The following is an 8,633-nucleotide window of genomic DNA, read 5'->3' as shown; positions in this document are numbered from 1 at the left end:
AGCTCATCCATTTTTGTATTCGGTATGAACAGACACATTTCTTGCAGCTGGAATCTTTTTGTTTCGGGCCTGGCTACGACACGGTGCAACACTACACTTTTTCCAGACGATAATTCTATTTTGGTTCTATATCTGCAGCATCACGCCTGATAGCACTGCTCACATTGATATCTGACTTGACCAGAGAACTACTGCTCATGAATATTAATCATCAAATGGAACGAGTCAGGAAGAAATATTGGATATTACACATCTCTGAAGTTTCACAAGGTAAACCATTACGGTGATTGCTGTCTGGAAAGCCATCATGGTAGTGACAGCATGCAAACAAAGATCTCAACCACACTGTTCTGAATATCTGATTTGTTATATGTCCCACATCATTTTTTGTCTTCAGTGTTGACTTGCACATTACTTGACAAAAAATGTCCATTGTCAATAGTGTGGCGATAAATGAGAAACCGTTCAATTTCAACACAATTAGCTTTGTTGGTCAACTTTAACTCATGTGAAATCTGCACCTCTGCACCTCATTTTATCGCCCTCAAGCAAAACTCAATGACTGGATTTCACAGAGCAATTATAAATGTGCCTGCACCACTTAAGGTCAATAGCTTCTTTCCTATATAGAGATACGTTATTTTAGTGGATCTTAAGATGCAGCCATATTTACAATTGCCCGGTGAAATTTTACAAGCAAAATCCAGCCATCTCAATAGAAATTCAAGCATTCGAGAGTTTTGGAAATGTTCCCAATGTAGGTTTTGCTAGTGTTCAAGTTCTTCACACAAATCAAATTTTCCTCAAATCCAGTGCTGGAGGGCCACAATCCTTCAGTTTACTGGATAAAATTGAATCCAATCTGACTTCTGACCTGTAATGTTGCCTGAATCATAATCATACACTCTTCGTTCATTGGCCAGAGGAGAACTGAGACCTGCTCAAACATCCCTATGTGCAATCTAGGCTGAATCTGAAATCGCCCCCTAAACCCTTATTCACTATACCCTAAGTCTACAAATACTGTTCACTATTCACTCTGTAAATGAGAACGAGTGAGCGAGTTCAGGCAGCCATTGAGTGTACATCGGTTGCATACATAAGTGCTCTCAATAACATCGGCTTCCGATATCACTACAAATGGCTGTCCATAGGGCGTTATTTGAGAGGACAGCCATTTGTAGTGGTATCTGAAAACATAGTGAATGATATTAGTTATTATAGGGGGTGATTTCGGATTCATCCCGAGTGAGTGAAGACCTTGATTAGTTTGTTCAGGTGTGTGTGGCCCTCTATGACTGGATTTGAGGAACCCTGACAATACTGTGCGTCACTCATGGGAAATATCTGTGCTCAAAGACCAGGATAGAAAACCACTACTATACATGTTTGACCATCATATGTGATACAAAACTGATCTGTCATGAAATAAATGGCTTATCGTCCTTCAGACCAAAGAGTATGATGTCGAGAACACAGAACAAGATACATTCAGCGAGTTTATTTATAAAGCTCAGTTTCAAAAGCAGTTCAGAAATGTTAAGTCAAGTAGTAATTGACGTCTTGGTCATATGGTCCTTGTGGTGAAAATAACAAAATGTATATATCCTCATCCATAGAGTGCAGCTTGCATTGTTTTCCTAAACCATTGCCTACCATAGTTTCACAATCTGTACCAGACTAGTCACTCTCAAAAAAAAAGTGTGTTTAGTCCGTGGTCATATAGGCATTGTCTTTCCAGTTATAGTCCTTTTAATAGCAGACGCTGCCATGCCACCCACAAACCTCATCCCAGCACTCCCACCCGGCAACAAAGCCACAATATAACCCACGATAGCTGCGATCTGAAGGCCGGCCCCGAGCGCGGTGAACAGGGTGCTGTGAAGACTGAGTGCCGCGTACAGGGTGCCCACCAGTGCGCACAGGTACACCGCGCCGCCCGGGGTCGGGGTCGCGATGAGTTTACTGGGTCCGCGGAGGATCGCCGCGCCGAGCAGCGCGAACACGGAGCCGAGCGACCAGAGCAACGCGAACTTGCGCGCCTTCAGCAGGAGCAAAGGGGCGTACAGCGCCGACAACCCGAAGCAGAGAGCCGAGAAGAAGATACACGTCCCGAACGCGACCAGCCGCTGGGATCGACTCAGGCCCGGTAAACACGGGTCCGGTTCTGATGACCAGGGCCACGAGAAGCCGCTGCTCGAGCCCGGGCCCGATGACGACGCTCCGCGGTTGCTGGCTCTGGAGAACGGACTCGACCACCGACCGAACCAGCTCTCGGGCACCGACTCCGGCTCATTAAAGTCTATGGTAGTGCTGGAACTGGACTGGGATACCGTCTTCGCGCCGCTTTTAGACTGAGCCAGATATTCCTGGAGATCTCGATTTAATTCGGCCATTATTCAGAAGGATTTATGGAATGAAAACAGGAAGTTATTGTGGCATTGTGATGACGTCTCACAGTGACGTTTCTGTTCTTCTTCTTTCCTTTTAAATGGCGGCTGGCAAACCCAGGAAACCCACCTACAGGATTGGAGTGTGGAGCATGATGAAGGGGAAAAATGACCTTAAATCCAATTTATTAAACCTATTTCTTTCAAATGTTTATTATTACATAATATAGTTACATAACATGCTGTTCTAAAGCATTCTTTAGTATTGTCTTAAGTGTTAATGTCGTTACTGTACTCGATGGAAGTACAATTTTAATCAAATACTCTTACACATTGTTTACTCTAGCTTATTTTTTGTGTTTGGAGGTTTGAATTGGCGCAGGTGTAGTAGCTAGGCTACTTTTAAATTGTAACATAATTATAAATAAGTTTACACACGTGTGCAGGATGATGATCGCATCAGCCAATGTGTTATTATAGGATATACAGAAACATTTGCAAATTAGCTTGGTATAGCACAAAATGTAAAATATTAAAAGAGGGGTAAGTTGGTCCGCTACCAGGGATAATATTTGATATTCAACATAATACAATGTCACAGTTCACTATTTTCCAGAGACTCAAAACTGTTTAGGCTGACAAATTTTAATATTCAGATGAAATAACAAAATTAAAAACAGCTTAGCCAATAACCAGTCATCAAAAGTGTCGAGATCAATTGTTGTGCCATCTGGTCAGGAGAAAAAACACTCTAAAATGTGCTGGAAAACCAAATATTGATTACTATTGCAATATCTGTGAAGGTGAAAAGGAAACCTCTTATTTTCTTTTTCTTCTTTTTCCACTAAAAAATATTTTCATGATTTGTATACATTTTTTTCTTTTTCCAAATCAACTTAAATTATTTATGTGGTTCAGATAACATATTTTGAGTTTCTAATGATTAAATCAATCTCTTTCATTGTATTCACTCAATTTTTCCATTTCAATGAACTTAAAATTTTATGACAGCCAGGTTACTTCATTTTTTAAGTTAAACGAACAATATTTTTTTACAGTGCATTGCACAGACATTGTTTGGATTGATATGGAAGTTTAATTAAGTAGAAATTTTGCATTGCTGTTCAGAGTAGACTCGACATATTAGCTTTAATATGAGAGTTTCACATTCATAAATTGAAATGGTCTGACTCCAAACCAAGTTTTTTTACTTTTAAAATGATTTCAAGCTTTGTTGTATTGATTACACAATTGTAAAGGTCAAAAGAAAGACAATTAGAGCCTATAACATGATAAGCAGTATGATAAAAAATTGCATAAAGCGGCACTCTTTTGTTTATTATTTATAGATTGTGTTATTGTATTGTTTGTTCTCTGGCATTGTTTTAGTATTTTATTTATTTATTTAACTTTTGGATTAATATTTCTCATTGTATTGTTTGTGTTCTGTAGCATGAATAAAAAAAATAGTTAAATATTTAGTTTATTATATAATAAACAAATACAAACATTTAGTATATTGATATGTTATTTTTAATTGTCTTCATTTTGTTATGGTTCTTATTGTTGTTAGCAATTTAAAAGAAAGTTCCAAAAAACAAGAATTTTTTTTTATTTGTATTTATTTATTTTCCTTCATTTATATTTCTGTTAGGCTACGTGTTCAGCATTTGATCTGTCTATATCTAATTGCATTCAAGTTAATATTTAAGTAGGCTATACGCAAGTGTTCTTTTTCTACATTTCCAAACCTTGCCATCAGTTAATAAAAGTCCAAGTATGAATTATTTGTTTGGCTTCATAAACCGACAGGCTGTCTGTCATGAAGACAAGAAGTGAAGGATGCAGAGGGAGTTTAAAATTAATCTCTCTCCTCATTGGCCAGTTGTCTTCAAAGCCTTTTTAGGGTTTGAGCGTGTCGACGGGATCTCCCTGCACACAGTGTCCAGCACAAGTGTGAGAGAGAGACACACACCAAGGGACCAGGTCAGTTTAGCCTTAAAACACTGGGCACAATAAAGAAACACTATTATACTATACTTTACTATTTTAAATATATTTAAATAGTATAATTAGAAAAATCAATAAATGTAGAGTCCTGTCAGTGTATTCCTGTATGCATGTTCCACATTGTAGTGTAAAGTTCATATGAAACACTCGTCTGTATTTAGCTGATTGCACATGACTGTTGTTTTGCAGCAACTGGTGAATTCCTTTTTTAGCGTTGTATTTTATGTCTTGTATTTAAAACTGAACTATTGTCATTTCTATTATCTCTGCAGTTTGGGCTTTAGCTGTTTTGTGGGGTTTTGTTTTTGACATATTCCTCTGCATTTTACCGTTTTTGCTGCTATGAATGCATCCTGTCAACTCTTCGTTTACGGGCTCATTCTAACACATGTACAGGTCAATTTATTAAAAAAAAAAAATACATTAAAAATGCAGTTTATACACTGACTTTTATATCCTACTCATCTTCTATCATGAGCATCACTGACTAAAGCTATTAAACAATATTGTTGCCTGTTGTTTTGTGCCTGATGAAGCACAAATCTCTGTTGGATTGAAACACTGCTAAGTATTTTCCTTGAAATTTCGGTAACAATTTACAAAAAGGTTGATTATTTAACATTAGTTAATGTGATAAAGGGGCACTTGGCAACTCTAGTTTTATCTTCGTTGATTTCCACTTTTGTTGTGGCATATGTTCTCATCAGCGCCCCCTACAGCTGTGTGGCATAGCTATATTTCACAACACTGTCATAAAGAAACTCACTTGCGGCGCCTTCCTTCGCTCATCTACTTCTCTTATTATCGGAGCCGGCCAACTCTCGTGCGTACGTTCATTATTAGTTTTTACAAAGCCAATGTACTGTACATGCATACATTTATAAGAACTTGGCACATGTGTTTTAAACTTGATTTTACTTAAACTTGAACTTACTTTCCTTTATCTCATATGTTCATTAACCTGTATATATTTGTGATTTTTCGAGAACAATTGAAGCTGCTGTCAACTATTCATAAGAGGGCTTATCAAATCAGACTCTCATCGGTCCACTTTCCGGCAGAGTTCAGCTCCAACCTTGATCTCACTCACTCTCCGTAACTTCGAGAATCATCGCCCCCTATCATTCACTATTCCCTACATTACTCCACTAATATCACTCCACAAGGGAGTGAATTCGGACACTGAGTGCGCTGTTGAACGGCTGCTGCTTTTGCATAGTTTGTGCTTGCTGATTAATAATCATTTGACACACTAGTATTAATAAAAATATTTATCTTGAAGTCTGTCATGGAAACTAGCACCTTAATTGAAAAAAAAGGTGAAAAATCGGTGAATTATGGGTATTCTTTAGCTGTTGAGTTGGGCCCTGTCCCAAATGGCACACTTGCGGTCTTGTGGACTTACAATGGCTGTGCACGTGTGTTAAGTCCATAGCCGCTTTTCCACCATAACGTTCACTATGGTTTCAGACACTACAAATGGCTGTCCCTTCAAATAGTGACGTATGGGGCGATTTCTGGCACAGTTTAGCTTGTCCAGGAGTGTATGATTAGGGTTGGAGCTAAAGGCTTGTTCATGCCATGTCGTAATTAGCATAATTACAAGATTCCAACTTGTGAAAAGCCTTAACATCTTCATAGAGTTCATAATTACAACTTGGTAAGAACGTCACTTGGTGATTAGGGCATGGTGTTGTAATCGGTCCAACCACAGTTTCTGATGAGCGGGTGAAGGTTTGCTGTGTGTTACTGTCTTTTCCGTGTGGCAAAGTAATTTAATTAAGCTTTTATCTGACTCCATTTTATCACAACCTCGAATTTAGGTTGGAATGCCAATTAGTTATTGGTCATTTATACAATAGTTTAGCAGCAATTTGATTAAACTCTATTAAACTCTTTACTCTTATTATCCTCGTTCATTCGGGTGCCAAAGTCAAACAGGGTCCTCACACCGGCCGTTCATATTATGTGGGCCCACGATCAAAAAACTTTCATTTTTTGGTCACTAAACAGATGTAATTGGCTTTCTAAGAGTGTCGTATTAGATTGAATACTCTATTTAAGATATTTTACATAGCTCTCTTGGTTGTAACGTTTTCTTTAGACAGAGGTCATGACCACTACTACAGATACAAGCCGACCAATACTACGTCTCTGGTTGTAGCTTTGGTTTAGTCATGCCATGGTTTCCCACGTAAACTAAACTAAAGTAACCCTATTTAGGTTGGTCGAGGAGTATTTGGTCTGTCCTAAACGGAAAGTCCCTTTTAGTCTTTGCAAACCAATTGCACTTGAATTAGTGCCAAATTTTAGCCGGAACTCTAAAATCACACTGTGGCCTATGCTCCACTCAAAACTGGACACTAGTACGTCAATAATCTGACGCAGATCTGTGGTAACAATGGATTTAGCGTAATGTACTAAAGTTAATAATTTCAGAGCAAGTCAGGATAAATCCAAATGTAACAAATATTAGTCTGTTAAATCTATCATGCCAATGACATAATCAGTTCAAAGATAATAAATACAAAACATCAATCTCTGGAATAAAGATAGAAAATGCATAGGCTGTCATTAGAAATATATAATTCTGAGAGAAAAGAGAATATTTGCTAACAATAGGAATTTGCATTCAGAGTTTACACCTTTTGAGGGCATGATGCCATTTGCCTGGAAGACACATCCTCCTCTGTAAGCAAGATATCTCTAAAATCTTAAGAACTTGATTACCTTTTGTTTTACTTCTTTGGGGATGAGACCTTTGTACCAGTCGCGCTGAGACGTTTCAAATGAGACCAGACATGTATAGTGTTGTATGATAAATATTCACATTTAAACCATATAGATTTTGGGTAAATTTCAGCATGAGAGAGAAACGGGATGGGGGGGAAAGGACTTGACTTGCTTAACAAGAATAGCTTAATGCCCAAACTGTTTCTAAACTGTCTTGTTGCTTGTTTTTTTTTTTATTATTTTTATTATTATTATTTAAAAAAACAAATATTCTTTCTTTCCATGCAGTCAGTATCATGTCAGTATCGCAGATAACGCCGACCCTCTTCCTGAGTGGGGCCGATGCTCCTATGAATCAGGAACTAATGATCCGCAAAGGCATTACACTCATTGTGAACGTGACCCTGTCCCACACCTGCCCCATCTACCCCGGTGTGGAGTGCATACGTGTTGCAGTGTCCGACCTCCCAAATGCCCGTCTGGGGGATCATTTTGAGCACGTTTCAGCTCGCATCCACAACAACAGAGCTGGAGGAACGCTAGTGCACTGCGCCGCGGGCATGAGTCGCTCGCCGGCTCTAATAATGGCCTACCTCATGAAGTACAGAGGAGTGACTCTGAGACAGGCACACAACTGGGTTAAAGACAGCAGACCCTACATCCGCCTTAACACGGGATTCTGGACCCAACTTCTGAACTATGAGAAGAAACTCTACGGGAAGAATACTGTGAAATTAGCAGAACCACTGGACCCAGTACCAATGTCAAAAACACCAAAACTACCTTCCAGGAACAACCCGAGACAGTGTCCTCCATCACCGAGGCTGAGACGGCTTAGAACATTCACCTCTTTGGCACTTTAAACAACAATAACAAACTGATCTTTTTGCCAAATGTGGACATTAAATGTCATTTTTCATATTGTAAGGGCAGTAAATATCACTTTGGATGGACAGGACCTCATGCAGTGAATCAGACCATCAGCACTTCAGCTTGACTTTGATTTTTCTGCCAGCATTTGATTTGTTCGGTTTTGATGTGGCCTGGTTGGAATTCCATGAATAAATGTTGAAATATTGTAGAATGTTGCATTATTTAACCAACAGAGGACACTGTTGGAGCATCACACTCACACAGGCTCAGGACTGACACATGTGAGGTCTATATCTCAGTTCATCTAAAGCCAAGTTTGCTTGGATTTATACAGTATGATGTGCATGATGTTAAGACTATGCAGCTTAAACCTTTTTAAAACTTTCAAACAAGACTTTGTCAAGCAAATATCACAATTACATTTTCAGTTCATTTTAAATGCACTTTTAACTTCAAACTCAAATTGCAGTTCTTCACCCTGTTTGCATTCAGATGTGCTCAATTCTCAATTTTAAAAACCTATGAAATGCCAAAGCTGCTGAAATGAGACATATAGATAGATAGATATGAAAAACTCACAATATTCAAAATGTGTATTTGGGGATTTCATATCTGGAAGCCATAATC

General features: G+C 38.6%; 2 protein-coding genes across 2 annotated transcripts; one reads left to right on the top strand and one right to left on the bottom strand.

Annotated features, from left to right (window-relative positions):
• Positions 1–1,486: 1,486 nt before the first annotated feature.
• Positions 1,487–2,705, bottom strand: sft2d3 (SFT2 domain containing 3). Its single transcript, XM_039649504.2, has one exon. The coding sequence runs from the start codon at positions 2,394–2,396 to the stop codon at positions 1,719–1,721; it is 678 nt and encodes a 225-aa protein (XP_039505438.1). The 5' UTR covers positions 2,397–2,705; the 3' UTR covers positions 1,487–1,718.
• Positions 2,706–2,747: 42 nt separating this feature from the next.
• Positions 2,748–8,362, top strand: LOC120461343 (dual specificity protein phosphatase 14). The gene is made up of 2 exons (XM_039649493.2): positions 2,748–4,376; positions 7,422–8,362. Exon 2 carries the CDS (start codon positions 7,430–7,432, stop codon positions 7,994–7,996), a length of 567 nt encoding a protein of 188 aa, XP_039505427.2. The 5' UTR covers positions 2,748–4,376; positions 7,422–7,429; the 3' UTR covers positions 7,997–8,362.
• The last annotated feature ends 271 nt before the right edge of the window (positions 8,363–8,633 follow it).

Source organism: Pimephales promelas, chromosome 5 (assembly GCF_988280905.1).
Source record: "Pimephales promelas chromosome 5, fPimPro1.hap1.1, whole genome shotgun sequence".
Lineage (NCBI taxonomy): Eukaryota > Metazoa > Chordata > Actinopteri > Cypriniformes > Leuciscidae > Pimephales > Pimephales promelas.
This window is presented reverse-complemented; position numbering and strand designations above follow the sequence as displayed.

Excerpts from the sequence above, each read along its gene's own strand:
- sft2d3 (XM_039649504.2), bottom strand. The coding sequence starts at position 2,396 with ATGGCCGAATTAAATCGAGATCTCCAGGAATATCTGGCTCAGTCTAAA.
- LOC120461343 (XM_039649493.2), top strand. The coding sequence starts at position 7,430 with ATGTCAGTATCGCAGATAACGCCGACCCTCTTCCTGAGTGGGGCCGAT.